Source organism: Leopardus geoffroyi, chromosome D1 (genome assembly GCF_018350155.1).
Source record: "Leopardus geoffroyi isolate Oge1 chromosome D1, O.geoffroyi_Oge1_pat1.0, whole genome shotgun sequence".
Taxonomy (NCBI): domain Eukaryota; kingdom Metazoa; phylum Chordata; class Mammalia; order Carnivora; family Felidae; genus Leopardus; species Leopardus geoffroyi.
In genome coordinates, this window is record NC_059329.1 from 74,319,991 (window position 1) to 74,338,303 (window position 18,313).

At 41.1% G+C, this 18,313-nt stretch overlaps 1 protein-coding gene across 2 annotated transcripts in view; it reads right to left on the reverse strand.

The window, feature by feature from the left end:
- TPH1 (tryptophan hydroxylase 1) overlaps positions 1–15,165 on the reverse strand; it is a 39,439-nt gene extending 24,274 nt beyond the window's left edge. The window contains exons 1-2 of one of the 2 annotated variants that reach the window (XM_045484691.1): positions 13,038–15,165; positions 6,401–6,537 (exon numbers count right to left, since the gene is read on the reverse strand). In XM_045484691.1, coding sequence (XP_045340647.1) covers positions 6,401–6,517 — 117 coding nt within the window. In that variant the 5' untranslated portion in view covers positions 6,518–6,537; positions 13,038–15,165. Of the gene's footprint in view, positions 1–6,400; positions 6,538–6,660; positions 7,018–13,037 lie in introns of those variants that run through there. The other variant, XM_045484690.1, reaches the window with a different exon arrangement.
- Between the last annotated feature and the right edge of the window lie 3,148 nt (positions 15,166–18,313).

The window sequence follows — 18,313 nt, forward strand, 5'->3', positions numbered from 1 at the left end:
GGACTGTGCTTTAATGACCACCCTACCAGACCCCGGTCCAGCTAGTTTACCAGAAAGTCCCACCTACACTAAAAAAGACCTAGACTGGATCCAAAAATTGCCTATGACTCAGTGCCTTAACGGATGGTGGAGAGCAGCGGACTGCAGCATAATCCTCCCAGAGGAAATGGGAAATAAAGTCTTATCCAAAATGCACCGGGCCACTCATATGGGCACGAGAAAAATGCAAGACTTAATAAGACATGCTAGGATCACCATTAAAAACTCTAGGACAAAAATTGAGCAGATAGTTACTAGCTGTAAAGCTTGCCAACTAACTAACGCCACCAACCACGGGAAAAACCCTGGCTCCAGAACTCGCGGAACCAGGCCGGGAGCCTATTGGGAAGTAGACTTCACCGAGGTAAAGCCTGGAAAATATGGATACAAATATTTGCTAGTGTTTATAGATACCTTTTCAGGATGGACAGAGGCCTTCCCCACCAAGCATGAGACTGCGCAGGTAGTAGCAAAGAAAATGTTGGAAGACATCATGCCCAGGTACGGATTCCCTACCCTAATAGGATCAGACAACGGACCAGCATTCATTTCAAAGGTAATACAAGGGATAGCGCAGTTTATTGGGGCCGATTGGAAACTACATTGTGCATATAGACCCCAAAGTTCAGGACAGGTAGAAAGAATGAATAGAACCCTAAAAGAGACCCTAACCAAATTGACCATGGAGACTGGCGCTAACTGGGTAGTCTTACTCCCCTACGCTCTGTTCAGGGTACGGAACTCCCCTTATAAACTTGGATTAACCCCCTTTGAAATCATGTATGGAGTGCCCCCCCTATAATTCCCAACCTACAGTCTAATGTGTTAACTGAATTTGATGATCATGAACTTCTTATTTCCCTGAGGGAACTCCAGCACACCCACCAGGAAGTTTGGCCCAGATTGAGAGCTATTTATGAGAACGGGCCCCCTCCTGAGCCGCATCACTACCGACCCGGAGATTGTGTATACGTGCGGAGACACCAGCAAGAGACCCTCCAACCACGGTGGAAGGGACCCTACATTGTGATCCTAACCACACCCACTGCTCTCAAAGTCGACGAGATTGCTACCTGGATCCATTACACCCACGCCCGACCAGCTGATCCCTTTGCGGTTCAAAAAGACTTCGTGCCGGAAGCCAACACCGCCTGGACGGTTGACCAGAGTAAGACCCATCCTTTAAAATTGACTCTGCGTCGAAAACCTGATCCCGAAGACCGGCTAAGACCAAAGGCCTGGGTGTCCCATACCAAGACTGTTGCAGCAGCTCTGGACCCACAATGATCGGAGGAACACTCATTAGCGTGCTCCTGCTCACCTCCTACGGACTGATAAGTATTGCGAGCAACCCCCATATACCCTATACTTTAACTTGGGAAGTTTCTAATTGGGAAACCCATGAAGTCTATAATACCACCACAAAACCAGATACCCCCTTAAATTCTTGGTGGCCCGACCTATTTTTCAACCTAGAGGATGTAGCTGTCTCCATGGGATTACTCCCCGGCATACCTGGGGAACGAGGATCTCTAAGCCAGAAGGGATTCTATGCATGCCCAGGGTTCGGACAGAACGCTGACACCACATGTGGAGGAATTTTAAAGTACTACTGTAAGTCCTGGAGTTGCATCACTTCCAATGATGGGAACTCCAAATGGAAAGTAAACCCCCATTATATTGACATGACATTTGCTAGCCCCTGCCCCAAACGCGAGCTAGCAGGTCAATATTTTGAAACAGGTCCCTGTAACCTTATCCGCATTAAATTTCTAGAAGACGGGAAAAAAGATACTAGATGGACCACTGGGCTTAATTGGGGAATCTATTTATATCGGGGACCACCCTACTATGCAACTGTTATTCAGATAAAACTAAAGGTACAACCCAAGGTTCCACCAGTGTTAGTAGGACCGAATCCAGTAATAAGGGCCACAAGTGAGCCTACTACTACTCCAGGGCCCACTAGTAAGCCTACTGACCCCACGGGCAAGGGTACTAGTTCTTCGACCACTCAGGTGACCCCGAAAAAACCCCCAAAAATTCAAATCCCATTCAAAGATGACCCCTTATGGGTAATGATAAATACCACTTATAAGGCCTTAAACCATACTAAACCCAAGGAAACAGAAGCTTGTTGGCTGTGTTATTCCATAAAACCTCCATTTTACGAGTCAGTAGCAATAATAGGAAATTATAGCACTGCAAACAACTCAGACGCTTGCAGTTGGGGACAGAGAAAACCCGGCCTCACACTACCAGTACTTACGGGAAATGGGACATGTATAGGAACAGTGCCAACAAAATATAGCCACTTATGCATAAGTAACAGGAATATATTCAATACTTCAGAAAACTGGATTATTCCACCAAATAACTCATGGTGGCTCTGTTCTCATGCGGGATTAACCCCTTGCCTCTATAAGGACATGTTCAATCAGTCAGAATTCTGTGTAATGGTAATTGTGTTCCCAAAAATCATATACCACACAGCTGAGTATGTAGACCAGATGTGGATAACACCTAAAAAAGTGACTAAAAGAGAACTCATTACTGCAGGGGCTCTAACTCTGGCAACCATATTTGGACTCGGGGCCATCGGAACCGGGACAGGGATCTCGGCCTTAACTATACAAAACAAGGGATTTAGTATACTTAGAGAAGCGGTTGACAAAGATATAGAAAGAATAGAAACTGCCATCACTTCGCTTGAAAAGTCCCTAACCTCCCTCTTGGAAGTAGTTTTACAAAACAGGAGAGGATTAGACCTGCTGTTCCTACAGCAGGGTGGTCTCTGTGCAGCACTAGGAGAAGAATGTTGTTTCTATGCTGACCACACAGGAATAGTAAGAGATTCTATGGCCAAGGTCCGAGAAGGGCTAAATAAACGAAAAAAGGAAAGAGAACAAGAGGCTGGATGGTTTAAATCCTGGTTCAGTGCGTCCCCATGGTTAACTACCCTGCTCTCCGCCTTACTCGGGCCTCTGGCCATCCTACTTCTCGCTCTCACATTCGGCCCCTGCATCATAAACAAAATTATTAATTTTGTCCAAGACAGGTTCAATGCTGTACAATTAATGGTCTTACGAACTCAATACCAACCACTCGAGACATTACAAATAAAAAACTGAAGATCCAAGATTGGCTCTTTAGGCACAAGAAAAAGGGGGGAATGAAAAGAACAAACCAAATAGTTTAAAGCTAAGTTCTCTCTTCCCGTATTGTGGATCTTTGACAAGAAATACAATTGCTGAGAAGTCTGTTTTGCTTGCTGTTGCTATGAGCATTGTGAGACCTTTCCTGGATGTAACCCGCCGTGTAGTAGAATGGGTTGTAAATCTCCCTAAATGAATGTAGTCTGATATGTAATGAAATGAGTAACTATAGTAATTGTACACAAACTAACTGGCGTCCTTCGCTTCTGTAATCTTGCTTGCTTAACACATTCCTCCCCTTCCCCCTTTTTCTCCTCCCACCACAAGTAACGGACAAAGCCTTCTCGCCGAAGGACAGACAAAGGACGCCCAATCAGAAAACCACAAATGTCCTTACTTTAGAATTTACCAATCAGGACCCTCACTCACCTATGCTGTTTGTCCCTGTCTATAAAAACCCTATACCAACTCTGATCGAGGCCTCTTAGCGTCACCGGCAACGAGTGCGCAGAGGTCCAGGTTCGAACCTGCAATAAACGCCCCTTGCCGCTTGGCTTTGACTCACGACTCTGGTGGTCTTTTGTGGGAGGTTTAGGAACTTCGGGCATTACAAGACACGCACAAAAAACTCCACATATTGTAAAGTGCACATGAAAATAACTCAGTGTACAGATCAAACATATCAGAGCAGTTGTGTATCAGGCGGGAGAAATGGAGATCGAATGGAACAATAAAATAAAACAGGAGGAGGGTGGGGCTCCTGTGTGGCTCAGTCGGTTGAATGACTTCCGCCCAAGTCATGATCCCACACTTTGTGGGTTCGAGTCCCGCGTCAGGCTCTGTGCTGACAGGCTCAGAGCCTGGAACCTGCTTTGGATTCTGTGTCTGCCTCTCTCTCTGCCCCTTCCCTGCTCTCTCTAGCTCCCCAAAATAAATAAACGTTAGAAAAAAAATTTTTTTTTAAATAGGAGGAGGGGCGCCTGGGTGGCTTGGTCAGTTGAGCGTCTGACTTCGGCTCAGGTCATGATCTCGCAGTCCGTGAGTTCGAGCCCCGCGTCGGGCTTTATGCTGACTGCTCAGAGCCTGGAGCCTGTTTCAGATTCTGTGTCTCCCTCTCTCTCTCTGCCCCTCCCCTGTTCATGCTCTGTCTCTCTCTGTCTCAAAAATAAATAAACGTTAAAAAAAATAAAATAAAAAATAAAAAATAGGAGGAGGCTAGCACTATATGCTAACTAATTTGGATGTAAATTTTTAAAAATTAAAAAAAAAAACAGGAGGAGGCTGTATAAGTCGATGATGATCGTTTACAGGTGATCTAAGATATATGACTAAGTCAACCCTCCGCCCTAAGGTTAACAAAATAAATTAAACTTACCTTAAAAATGAAACGACATGAAGCAGAAGACTACTATTTTCTTTATAAGCTTTATGGTGTGGGTTCACTTTTTAAACCATGCACACACATTCTTTGATTAAAAATAAAATAAAAAAGACAGTGGATAGAAGAAGAAATAAAGGTATGTTATTTAAAAACTCAAAGGTAATCAATAAAGAAGTTAAAATAATCATGTAATTATCAAATTTAGGGAGAAGGAAGAGGAAGAAGTGATGGTTATCAGTATCATTCACAAGAGAGAATAAATGAATATCATGTAAAGTTGATAACTCCAAGAGAGGGATCAAAACAATATTTAGATATCATAAATTTGGCGTCAAAGGAATTAAACACCAGAAATAGTTGAAAATGGTTGCCTCTAGGGAATGGGACTAGGATATGGTTGGTGTATTGAGTAGAGAAACATGCTTTTCATTGCAAACTCTTCTACACTACTGGTCTCTATGTAAAATGTTTAATTCCTTGAAGTATTATTTTCACATGGCTATAAAAAAGCATGTCATATGATATAAACTTGATTTTTAAAAGAGCTAACATCTGCTCTTTACATATGTTAACTCTGTTATTTCTCACGATGACCCTATGAGGGAGGCAGGGTTCTCACTTTATAGATGCAAAGACTGAAGCACAGAGAGACCAATTGATTTTTCCATGGTCACCCAGCCAATAAGTGACAGAGCAAGGATTTGAACTCAGGTGGTCTGCCTCCAGAGCGTAAGAGTTTAATGCCAGTGAAGTTCTATTAGCATAATTTAACCTGCTCCCTCCCCTTGGACAAGTACTTTGTTTATAATTTTAGTTCTTATAAATAAGTCTTTGTGTCCCTAAGCCCATAAACCAGGTTAGGTCCCCCAGTTCAATGCTATCATAGTACTATCTGGTATTTCTTTTAGGTCACTTTATACACATGTAACTATTTATTTACTATCATTATTTGTTTATTTTCTGTCTTTCTCCCTAGATTATATACACTGTGAGGGGAGGTACTGTGTCTACTCTGTTCAGGTCTACATCCTTAGATTCTAGCAGGGCACTTGGCACACAGTAAGTACTCAGTAAATATTCATGATCTGCCTGACTGACCCCTATTTCCTTAGGATGGGTTTATCGAAGTGAAATTACTGGATCAAAATATGTGAACTTTTTTTTTTTTTTTTTTTTTTTTTTTTTTTGAGAGAGAGAGAGGGAGGGAGAGAATACAAGCAAGTGAGGAAGGGGCAGAAGGAGACAGAGAATCCCAAGCAGGCTCCATATCCAGTGCCGAGCCCAACCCCATGGGGCTTGATCTCAAGACAGTGAGATCATGACCTGAGCCCAAATCAAGAGTCAGACAGTTAGTTACCCAGGTGCCTCAAAATACAAGAACATTTTAAGGCATTACCTATTTTTCCGCCTATTGTTTCCCTATGCATTATACTAAGTTACCCTCATACCAAAGGTGTATTTAAGTCCCAAATGCATTAAAGCTTTGACAGTAGGGAACAGTATAACTGTAGAATCTTTGTTATTTTGCTATCTTAACAATATCATTAAATATATTATGAATATGTCATTAAATATTAAATTTTAATATTTTATTTAATTAAAATAAAATGAAAATTTGCTTCTCTGAAATCCGTGAAGTGACTCTTTCCTCTCGGCTCCTTTATTAGTTATTTGTATCTTTTCTTCCATAAATGAGAATTGAGCAGTTTTTTAGAAATTTAAGCGCTTAAGAAGAATTTACAATAATTTACACTTTAAATGTAATTCTGGAGACTCCTTTTAGAAGGATTTTATGCAAAAGTATAAAAATATGGAGAGTGCTTACCTGGAAAATTTTCAGTGCTTTTATTAGTCCACCAACTTCATTCTTCAAGGAAAAAATGAGAGTCGCCCTTCCTCTTTCTAGGGAATGGTCTTTATTTTCCTTATTGTCTTCAATCATGATGAGTTTGGTGTACTTCTCTAAAAACAAAGTATGAAAATAGAGAGGTCTAAAAAAGAAGCTGTGCAAGAGAGGCTGTATTTGACAATATTTGAAACGAAAGACAATACTTGATAACATTAACCAAGTTTTAGTTTCCTCACCTGTGAAACATGGATTTGTAGATATGCTTTGCAAGACTGTAATGAGACCAACATAAGATAAAACATTGCCTAACTGTGCCTGGAATATAATAGGCATACAATGCATGTTAGTAGTTTCCTTTTCTTTTTTTCTAACTCAATCCTTTCAGGGCATGATTCATGCCTACTGGCTTCTTACAGTCTTCCTACTGTGCCTGAACTGGCCACCCTTTCTCTGTTAAAGCCTACCTCCTCTCCCGCAACAATTTCAGCACTTCATTTATTTATACTGGGTCTTAAATTCAAGTTTTATTCGCACACGTCTTGTCTTTTTTTTTTTTTTTAATTTTCTTTATTTTACATCCAAATTAGCATATAGTGCAACAATGATTTCAGGAGTAGATTCCTTAGTGCCCCTTACCCATTTAGCCCATCCCCCTCCCACAACCCCTCCAGTAACCTGTTTGTTCTCCATATTTAACAGTCTCTTATGTTTCATCCCCCTCACTGTTTTTATATTATTTTTGCTTCCCTTCTCTTGTGTTCATCTGTTTTGTCTCTTAAAGTCCTCATATGAGTGAAGTCATATTATTTTTGTCTTTCTCTAATTTCACTTAGCATAATACCCTCTAGTTCCATCCATGTAGTTGCAAATGGCAAGATTTCATTCTTCTTGATTGCCGAGTAATGCTCCATTGTATATATATACCACAACTTCTTTACGCATCCATCGATGGACATTTCGGCTCTTTCCATACTTTGACTATTGTTGATAGTGCTGCTATAAACATTGGGGTGCATGTGTCCCTTCGAAACAGCACACCTGAATCCCTTGGATAAATGCCTAGTAGTGCAATTGCTGGGTCGTAGGGTAGTTCTATTTTTAGTTTTTTGAGAAACCTCCATACTGTTTTCCAGAGTGGCTGCACCAGCTTGCATTCCCATCGTCTTGTCTTTTAACAGGGCAGCAAGCCCCTTAGAACAAGGACAAGGCCTTCTATTTTTTTCCATAAATTCAAGAGCCTGGGCAGCTCTGGACACATGGGGGCTACAAGAATAACAGCTAGCCAAGAGAATTCTGGTTCCACATTAAGTATCTTCTTTCTTCTCCGACTTGGAATCCCCCAGGCTGTGGGCCCTGAAAGGCCATTTAGCCTATTAGCCTACAAGAGCTATGTGATTATAAATCCAACTCTGTGTATGTGTGTTGGGGGAGGTAAAGATATTGTGGGCATGAAAGTGGAGTATAATAACTTTCACCTGAAAAATAAGATCTGGATTAATAAATGGAAACAGTATATGGAGTATTTATTCTTATCAGTTTTCTTATTAATTCTTCCTAATTGCCCAGTTTTGTGTTGCAGTTCTAGTGGAATTAACTTTTAACAACTTAGATGGATGTGACCAATTCCACTGCCTTTTAGCTGCTCACACTCATGGATCCAAGTCTGAAGCGGTACCACCCAGAACAGGTATAGAATGATGCTGTGGCTTGAAGTCACATAGACTGTGTCAAATCCCCCACAGCTCAAACTTCATTAACTCATGGAAGCCTTCCCCGATCTCCCCAAGTCCATTCCCCTCAGAGTTCAAGATCGCCACAACATATACCTCCTGTTTATAGCAATGGTCACAGATGCAGTTGTAGCTCGGTTTCAGTGAGTATTTGGTTATGTTCAGAAACATAGAAGGTAGTATAAAATTCCTGGCATCTAGTTGAGAGCTGTCTTCTCAGATGAACTAGAGATCTACCTTGGCATCTTCTCGAGCACCTATTTACATTGCTAAATAGTGTACAGAAATATTTGGAAGGTGAAGTCAGACATATCTATTCATTGGTCTGATATTTATCAGTATATGACCTTGGGCATGTTATTTAACCTTTTTTTTAAATTATTTTTTAATGTTTATTTATTTTTGAGAGAGATAGACAGAGTGCAAACAGGGGAGGGGCAGAGAGGGAGGGAGACACAGAATCCGAAGCAGGCTCCAGGCTCTGAGCTGTCAGCACAGAGCCTGACACAGGGCTAGAACCCACAAGCCATGAGACGGTGAGATCATGACCTGAGCTGAAGTTGGATGGTTAACCGACTGAGCCAACCAGGTGCCTTTTAACCTTTCTAATACAGCAAAATTACCAAACAGTTCACTGGAACTCAAAAACCCAGTACTCTCTCACCCATTTTAAAACACAAAATGTGACTTGGCATCCTGATGTTTTCCCCACAGAAGAAAGAAACTAGGCTACTTAGGGCACCAAGAAAAGACTGAGATATATAATTCAACATTTAACAAATACTTATTTATTCATTGGATTTAAAATCAAAACTGCTTAAGTTTTTTTTTTTTTTATTTTTTTAATGTTTATTTATTTTTGAGAGACAGAGAGACAGAGTGTGAGCAGGGGAGGGGCAGAGAGAGAGGGAGACACAGAATCTGAAGCAGGCTCCAGGCTCTGAGCTGTCAGCACAGAGCCCGATGCAGGGCTCAAACCCATGAATGGTGAGATCATAACCTGAGCTGAAGACAGTCACTCAACCGACTGAGTCACCCGGGCACCCCTAAATATTTTTAATTGTGTCAATTTATTCTCTATAACTAAAACAATCTCTATGTCAAATACTTTAAAACCAAACACTCCAGTTAAATTTAATAATAATCTGGATTGTTCTGTAGCTCAACTGTTTACTAATGGTAAATGAAATTTCAACTTAGGTGCATTCAAGTGTATGAAGTATCATAGTCAGTGTTAAGGCAGTAAAGATTAAAAAATAAGACAAATTGCCTCCAAAGAATTCACAGACTTATGTATGAGGGGTGGGGGAAGGAGAGGCAGACTTCCCAATAAGTACAAATAAGCAGAAGAGAATGGGACCCTGAGATCCAGCTATGATATCTGAGGAGCACATCACCCCCTCATTTCCCCCACGCCATGACCAATATCCTAAAGATAATTGGAGATGGCTTCTGGCCCATCCATAAGTCTGATCAGAAAGGATTGATGGATGAGAAACAAGAGATCCTAAGAGAGACTTACGGCTTCAAAGAAACTGACCCTTTGGTGAACTTTAAGTATACACAGGAAATTCTGAACTGGTGGCTCTGGGCTAAAAATTCAGGGATGCATTCTCACACTGCTTTTAGAGATGTGAAAATCTTTGGAAACATTCTTATCTAACTGTCATTCTTTTTGTTCCACCCAGAGCATGGGTGATTTTGTCCTGTTATATGCAGATACAAACAATAAGAGAGACATAAAACCAGATAGCAAATTGCTAGTAATAAATTCATCTACAAATTTATCTAGACAAGTTCTGATTTCTATGTGCATCAGTTTCCTTATTTACAAAATTGGAGGGAGGATAATTGATATCAATCTCATGGTTATAAGGAGGAGTAAATATATATATAATGTATAAAACTGTTAGAACAGTTGTTAACCTACACCAAGTACTCAATAAATATTAGCTGTACCAATGGGAAGTGCATCCCAAATTTCCCCATCTTCCAAAAAAGACAAAATGTTAAATGTAATAAAATTGACATTCTCAACTACCTTAGCTAAGAATTTTTCTTGCTCTGGGAATTAAGCATTTTACAAGAGGGTAAAGGTTGTTTTGCAACATAAAATGTAAGTATTCTTTTGTCTTGAGGTGATTTTCAGTTTCATTAGTTCTTTTATTATGAAACTCCTAAAATGTACTGTTCCAAATCACAAGTGAAGAATTTAGCAATTCTTTTGCAAACAAACAGATGAAGACTCCGGTCAGCCTCTGTTTACTAAGTCCCCATTTTCCTTGATATTGTCACCATGACATGCTGAAGGAAGAGGATTCTGCAAATATAAGCTACTTCCTAGACCACCACCACGTTCATAATGAAAGCAAATTTAACAACTGGGAGCAAGGATCAGGGAACAGCAAAGAAAGGTGACTTTTGCCAGTCAGTGGGAAAACTGACAGAATTTCAGATAGCCTGACAGTTCACCCTTCAATGCTCTCTTAGAGATTAGAATACAACTCTTCATATAAAACTATATAAAGATTTCCTTTCACATTTCAAAACCAATCCTTAAGTTCCTCGGGGAACCACTGTAAAAAGGCACTAACACTCATGGTTGATCTCACTCCATCTTTTTGGGATTCATAATTCTCTCTTCTTTCCCTGGTTCTGGAATGGATCTAGTTTTGCTACCAATATCTCTTTAGTGGGTTGGGGCAGAGAAGGGTGAAGGATACATTAGTTGAATATTTATTATGTACAAGGCATTTTATGTTGAGATTTTGAAACATTCCTATCCCTCTTGTTTAAGTCAAGATAAGAATGAAGTTTCTCAAAAGGAACTTTTGCTAAGAAACTAGAAGAAAACAATTCTCACTCACTCCCCTATTGCCACCCTCCACCCACCACCAGATCCCCCCAAATAAGCTGACAGAGCACAGGGGTTTGATCTCCACTGAAAGTTGGCCATAATTTTGCCTGGTTGAGCTTATGAAGCATAAGTTCTTTTTTCCTTTATTCAATTACCCCAAAGCCTTTTCAGAACCTCAAAATTTTCTCTTGTCACTTTTTTTTCCCTCCTCACCACCCCCCCTTTAACATCCCTATCCCCTCCTACTCCTTCAGAAGGAAAAACCACAGCACAGACTGGTAAGATAAAAGCTATCGAGTGTCCAAAAGGTCACACTTGTTTAAACCCATATCTCATCAAGACAAGTATAGATTTTATTTTTAAAGTAACACTCTAATGAGCCAATGCCAACTGGTATTTTCCCTTTTCCTGAAAAAGGCAGGGAGTCATTCTCCTGCTGCATTTCCTGGCTTGACTGAAGATGCACTGGTGTGGAGGATATACCATTGGAAATATGGAGGACATCCCAAGAAGGAGGTCAGAAGATCAACAGTCTCTTTAAAGAGTAGAGGTCAAAGTGTTTACATTGACTAACTCTTTTCTCCCCTCAGTTTAATCAGTAACAAGTATAATTTAAATTTATCTGATCTAATAATCATAAAGAACTATCAAATTAAAATATTTGGAAGCACAGATGCTGTTTGAAGACAGAATTAAATTGTGTGGGAAGGACTGGTATGGAGGGAGAGAATCTTCCAGAGAATCTTGATTCTCTTTTCTGACTGGGGGAAGGGAATAAAAATGAAAGTAGAAATGAAACACAAAAGAAAACAGTGTCCATGAAAAGCATTTTTCTAGGGAATACAGGCACTGGCAAAGAAAATGGAAATAGAAGCCACATCTTTATCTGAAGATAAGCTAATATGATAACAACATGTATACAAGTGAACTTCAGCGCTGAAATTCATAAACCACAGATTATGGGTTCACGCAAACACTTGTAGTTACTTTAAGCTGTGCTCGCATCTCCTTTTAAAGCACATAAATGAATTCCATTCTTCTTTAATAATTAATTGACAGGCACAAACTTTTACTGGACCAGAAAGTTTAACTCTAGTTTCCCACCCCACCCCTCAAGCCAACTAGACTAGAACATCAGTTGGGAATTAATTTTAAACCACTGAAACTAAACGGTCAGAGGCAAGGTTAAGCTTACCTGTTGAATCTGAACCACTAGCACTGTTTGTCAGTTGTAACTTTGTACCAAAGCTCTTAGTACTGTGTTAGGGTGCCAGCGATAAAGATGGATGTGAGCCTGAGAGGCTTTGCAGCTGAAATACTCTTTCCTTTGGAAATGTCTAAGGGATGGTTCCCTTTTTTGTTTTTAATGTGTATTTATTATTGAGAAAGAGCACAAGAAGGGAGGGGCAGAAAGACAGAGAGAGAGAGGGAGAGAGGGAGAGGGAGAGAGAGAGAATCCCAAGCAGGCTCCGTGCTTATCCACACAGAGCCCAAATTGGGGCCCAAACCCACCAACCATGAGATCATGCCCTGAGCTGAAATCAAGAGCCAGACGCTTAACCCACTAAGTCACCCAGGAGCCCCTAAGGGATGGTTCCTTTAATGAAAGAAGGAAGAAAGAGATGTTGCTATTTGAGAAGGAAAGAAAGAAGAATGCATTTGTTTTTGCTAACATAAAGGATTCATACATACAGATTTCAGTTCAACTGTGAACTTGCTGAGAAATGTAAAATGCAAGAAATACCCACCTCACAAGATTTGTTGTGAAGGTGAAATAAGATGATGTGTAAAGAGCCTGTTCTTGGCACACAGCAGGCCCTCAAAAATTGTGCCTTTTCTCCCCAAAGAGAGTAGAAGGAAAGGAGAAAAGTCATCACAGGGGTACAACTCCCACTCCCCAGATCCAGATTCCCACGACTAGTTACCTCCTGGGGGAGTGACCCTGCCTCCGCCCCGTGCCGGCCCAGCGTCCCCAGATCCGCGACGGTGGTACCAGATCCCCGCCAGTAGGAGCCACCCCACTCACCTGTGGTGCTGCCGCCGGCGATAAACTAGTGCTGCCGGCGGACCAGGGCTGCCCGCCTCTTATAGTAAACGGGATTCGGAGCGGGCCAATGAACGCCCGAGGCAGCCGGACAGTGGCCAATGAGAAGGCCGTTCGCCTGCCGGGCTGGAGAGAGTTGGCCGAGAGCTGACCCCTGCTCGGTGGGGACCGTCCCTGCCAGCCTGTGCAGAGATTCGCGCGCCTTAGCCTTTAGGTACAACGGACTGGTGTTTTAATTAAGCTAATGCCAGGCCATCCTTAACTACATAAGTCTAACATTAAACAATCCGGAGTTGGAAATTCCCTCCAAACCAAGATGACGTCTATTTTCAACATAATGACCTCCTTCCTATAGGCTTGCCTGCTTCTCCAGATTGGCACCAGACAGGGATTCCCCCACCTCCCACAAGCCTCTGTGCTTCTAGGTTATTTCGTCACCATTCTTTTGGTGCTTTCCCTTATTCCTTGAGGCAGAGCAATTGTTGAACTTTTTAGAAGGGAAATGCTCATTACTCTTCCAATTAAAATTTAAAGCTGCAGGCAGATAAGCATGCTGTATTAGTAGAAAAAAATATGTGAACAACATGGCACAGAAGCCAAAAATTTGGACGAAGTTATTTACTGGTTGGGTGCTCAGTCTAGGGACTGAAGACTATAGTTGTAGGACATTTTTTCTTCAATTTTTTTAAAGTCAAGTTTATTTTTTTTAAGTTTATTTATTCAGAGAGAGAGAGACAGCGCGTGCAGGGGAGGGACAGAGAGAGAGGGAGAGGACAGAGAGTCCCAAGCAGGCTCTGCTAAAAGCACGGAGCCGGAAGGACTCTGTCCTGCAAACTGAGATCATGTCAAGTCAAGTTTATTGCTGTATAATTTACACACAGTAAAATTCACCCTTTTGAGATGTACAGTTCTGTGAGTTTTGACAAACATATACAGTTGTGCGACTACCAAACAATCAAAATATACAATATTTCCATCACCTCAAAAAAGTTCCCTTGTCTTAATCCTTCATCTATCTTCAAAGCAAGCAATGTGGCATCTTTAAATCTCTGACTGGCCTGCCTATCACTTGTAAGGACCTTTCTGATTACTTTGTGGCTACTCAGATAATCCAGGATAATCTTTCCATCTCAAAATCCTTAATTTAATCACATCTGCAAAGTCGCTTTTGCCATGTAAAATAACATATTCACAGGTTCCAAAGATTAGGATGTGGACGTATCTGTACCAAAATTAGAAGATGGGAAAGGGTCTTTCTCCTTATGTTTGTACTATTGTATTTCTGTGGAAATCTATAGCAAGGAGTTTTCTGATCCTGAGATGTGCCTTTTGAGATATTAAAAGTACTGGTGCCATGGATGGTAATGAAGAAACACCTCATTGCACTTCCTGGATCTTCAGCAGAACCTATCTGAGACAGGACACAACCCAACTCCACTTCTCATTTGCTAAGCTGACTTGGTGGTATGTTTGGATTGGCCCCCCCTTGATCTTTGCCAGCTCCTTCTCCTCTTCCCTCCAGATACCCATGGTTCTTCTGAGCAAAGATCTAAGGCCCTCTTCTCCTCACAGTCTATACACTTTTCCTTGCCAATGTCATCTTCTCTCGTGTCTTTAAGTGCTCTTGGTAAGCCAACAATTCCAAAATATATATTCAAAGCCCAAATCTTCCTTCTGAACTCCAGATCTTCTATGTCTAATAGCTTATTTTATATCTCCACTTCTGTAACACACTGGCATCTTAACATATCCAAAAGAGACCCTGGGAAAGTAACAAGTGTTGGTGAGGATGTGGAGAGATCTGAACCATTGCACACTGCTGGTGGGAGTATAAAATGACTCAGCCATTGCAGAAAACAGTTGGTGGTTCCTCAAAAAGTTAAAGAATTAACATATGACCTGGTAATTCTACACCAAGGTATACAGCCAAAAGAACTGAAAACAGATTCTTAGACAAATCCTTATACACAAATGTTCACAGCAGCATTCATCACAATAACCGAAAGGTAGAAACAAATGTCCATCCAAATGCCCATCAGTGGATAAATGGATAAACAAACTGTGGTATATACATACAATGAAATACTATTCAGTGATTTAAAAAAAAAAAAACAACAAAAAACAGTGACGTACTCATACATGCTACAACCTGGATGAACCTGGAAAATGTTACACTACCTGAAAGAAGCTAGACACAAAATGCCACATATTGTATGACTCGATTTATAGGAAATATCCAGAATAGGTAAATCCAGAGAAACAGATACAGTGTGGTGGCTGCCAAGGGTGGGGAGGAGGAGCTAAGGAGTAAGTATTTAATGGGTATAGGGTTTTATTTTGGAATGATCTGATTCCAAATATTTTGGAAGTAGACAGAGGTAGTGGTTACACAACATTGTCAATTTATTAAATGCCACTGAATTGTTCAGTTCTTTTTCAATTAAAAATTTTTTTTAATTTAATGTTTATTTATTTTGAGAGAAAGACAGAGACAGAGTATGAGCAGGGAGAGGGACAGAGAGAGAGGAGACACAGAATCTGAAGCAGGCTCCAGGCTCCGAGCTGTCAGCACAGAGCCCTACACGGGGCTCGAATTCATGAGCCGTGAGATCATGACCTGAGCTGAAGTCAGGCGCTCAACCAACTGAACCACCCAGGTGCCCTGAATTGTTCAGTTTAAAACGGTTAATTTTACGTTATGTGAACTTCACCTCAATAGAAAAGGTAAATGATTTCCCTGCCCCCCCTCAAGTCTCTGTCCTTCCTGCATATTCTTCTTTCTCATCTCCTTCATTTCACAAATGAAGAAATTTGGTCTCTTCTATCTCTAATACAGACTTGAACTCATGCATTCCTCCCCATCTCCTCTGCCACTCTGCCAGTCCAATCCACCATCTTGTCTCTGAAATACTGCAATTGTCTCCTCACTGGCTTTCCTTTCTCTTCCTCTATTCTCATTTTTATTTTATTTTTTTAATGTTTATTTTTGAGAGAGAAAGAGCGTGAACACAGGAGGGGCAGAGAGAGAGGGAGACACAGGATCTTTAGCAGACTTCAGGCTCTGAGCTGTCAGCACAGAAACTAACGTGGGGCTCAAACCCATGAACTGTGAGATCATGACCTGAGCTGAAGCCAGATGCTCAGCTGACTGAGCCACCCAAGTGCCCCGCTCCATTCTCATTTTTTAAATATGCCAAAAACTATTGTCGAGTCTACACAATAATTTTTGCCACACTTTACAAATGCAAACACAATCATGTCACTACACTGATCATAACCATGTAAGGCTCCCCATTATTCATATGATGAAGTTTAAAGTCTTTCATCATCTGCAAAGGCCTCCAGTCTGGCCCGTATGCACCTCTCTGGCTTGTTGCCCTTTCACTCTCCCTTTCTTCACCACATTCCTTCTACTATTGCATTCTAGTCCTCTCTGCAAAGCTCCTTCCCATTTCAGGACCTTCCCACATCCTTACTCTGAAGATCTCCACCCTCACACTCCAACCCTGACTCTTCACCTGATTATATTTTCTCATCCCTTATTTAAGTTTTCACGTAAGGATCAATTCCTTCCCTGAAGTAAACTATCCCCCAGTCTAAACTAGGCTCTCATCTGCCCCTTTCTTCATACCCTGCCCTTTTACTTCAGAGCACTTGTAACAACAGCTATCCGTTATTTGTGTGATTCTATTTACTTATATCTCCCACAAGGAAAAAATTTTCTGTTTTTTGCTTTTGTTTTTTTGTTAAGTCTCCAATGGCTATCCCAGTGCCTGGCACATAGGGGTTTCTCAATATATTTGTTCAATTAATGACAACTGAATGATAGAACTTATTTGCAAATATGTGCCCATATATGCATTCGATCTAGCATTTCTGTAGAACTCATTCCCAGATGTGCAATACTGCCAAATTGCCTTCCAAAAAGATTGTATCAGCTTACATTCCTACTCCCAAGGATATAAAACAACATCCTCATCCCAACCAACAGTGGATGCAATTAATCTCAATTTTGATAATCTGAGTAGCAAAGACAAGTATCTAATTTTTAATTAGCTCTTTCCTAATTATTAGCAGAGCTGAGCATCTTTTCAGACATTTGTTCACATGTGAATTTCCTGTCACTGCTCATTCTTTAATCAGGCTATATTTTTCTTAATAGGGAGGAGCTGTCTAAATATTATGGATAGTAACTATTATATATGCATCATTATCCCCTAAGCCTTTCATTCGTCTTTAACTTCATTACAGATGTCTTATACTTTGCAACTGTTTTTGTTTTTATAAAGTCAAATCAATCTTTTACGCTGGAGTTTAAAGGGGCCCCCAGGTCACCCCCTTCTCCCTCCTTCCAGTTCTAAGGTGGACAAGGGGAGATTTGTTGTGGGTGTGGTGTAAGGAGTTAAGCGTAGAAGCAGGGAGACTGGCTGAAAGGCTACTGAAGGGGTCCAGCTGAGAGATATGATGGTGGGTATGGACAAAAAGAATGAAATACCCACCAACTTCAGAGGTGGAGTCCATAGGATCAGCTGATGACAGGGGTGGTGGACCTGGTAAGGGAACCTGAGTTTCAAGGATGATGTATAAGCTCTTTGCTTGGCATTTGGAGCAGGTTTGGTAAGGGGTAGAAAATGAAATCCTGTTTTGAACTTGTTAGGTCTGATATGCCTCCTTTTTTCCAAATGACAATGTCAGGTAGGCATCAAGCAGTGGGAGTCCAAAATTCAGAAAGAGATCACAGGCAGAGATACAAATTTATAAGTCACTGGTATAATGATCATATATAAAGATAGTATATAAAATCACAGGGCTGGATGAAACTTCTAGGGAGAAAATGTGTCAAGAGACAAGAAAGAGGCCCAGGACTGGGCCCCGGGGCATGCCAATGTTCAGAGGCCAGAAAGAGGAGGAAAAGGAGGCTGAAGGAATGGACACCAGGGAGGGAGAAAACTCAGGGGAAGGTGGTGTCCAGAAGCCAAGAGGAGAAAGTGTTTTAAGAAGAGGGAAAGAATCGTCAATTGCATTTAATGCTACTTCAACTCAAGGACAGAAATGTAACCACTGGATTCAGCAACAGGGAAGTCTGGGATTACCAATAAGAGCAATTGTGGGACAATTGGGAATTGGTGGTGTGGGACAGAGGGAATCCAGATTACATGAGCAGAGGTGATATTAGGTCACAGAGTCAACCCTTTCAGAGGAGTTTTGTTGTAGACGAGCAGAAAAATGTGGTAGCGGCTAGAGGGGGATATGGGGTA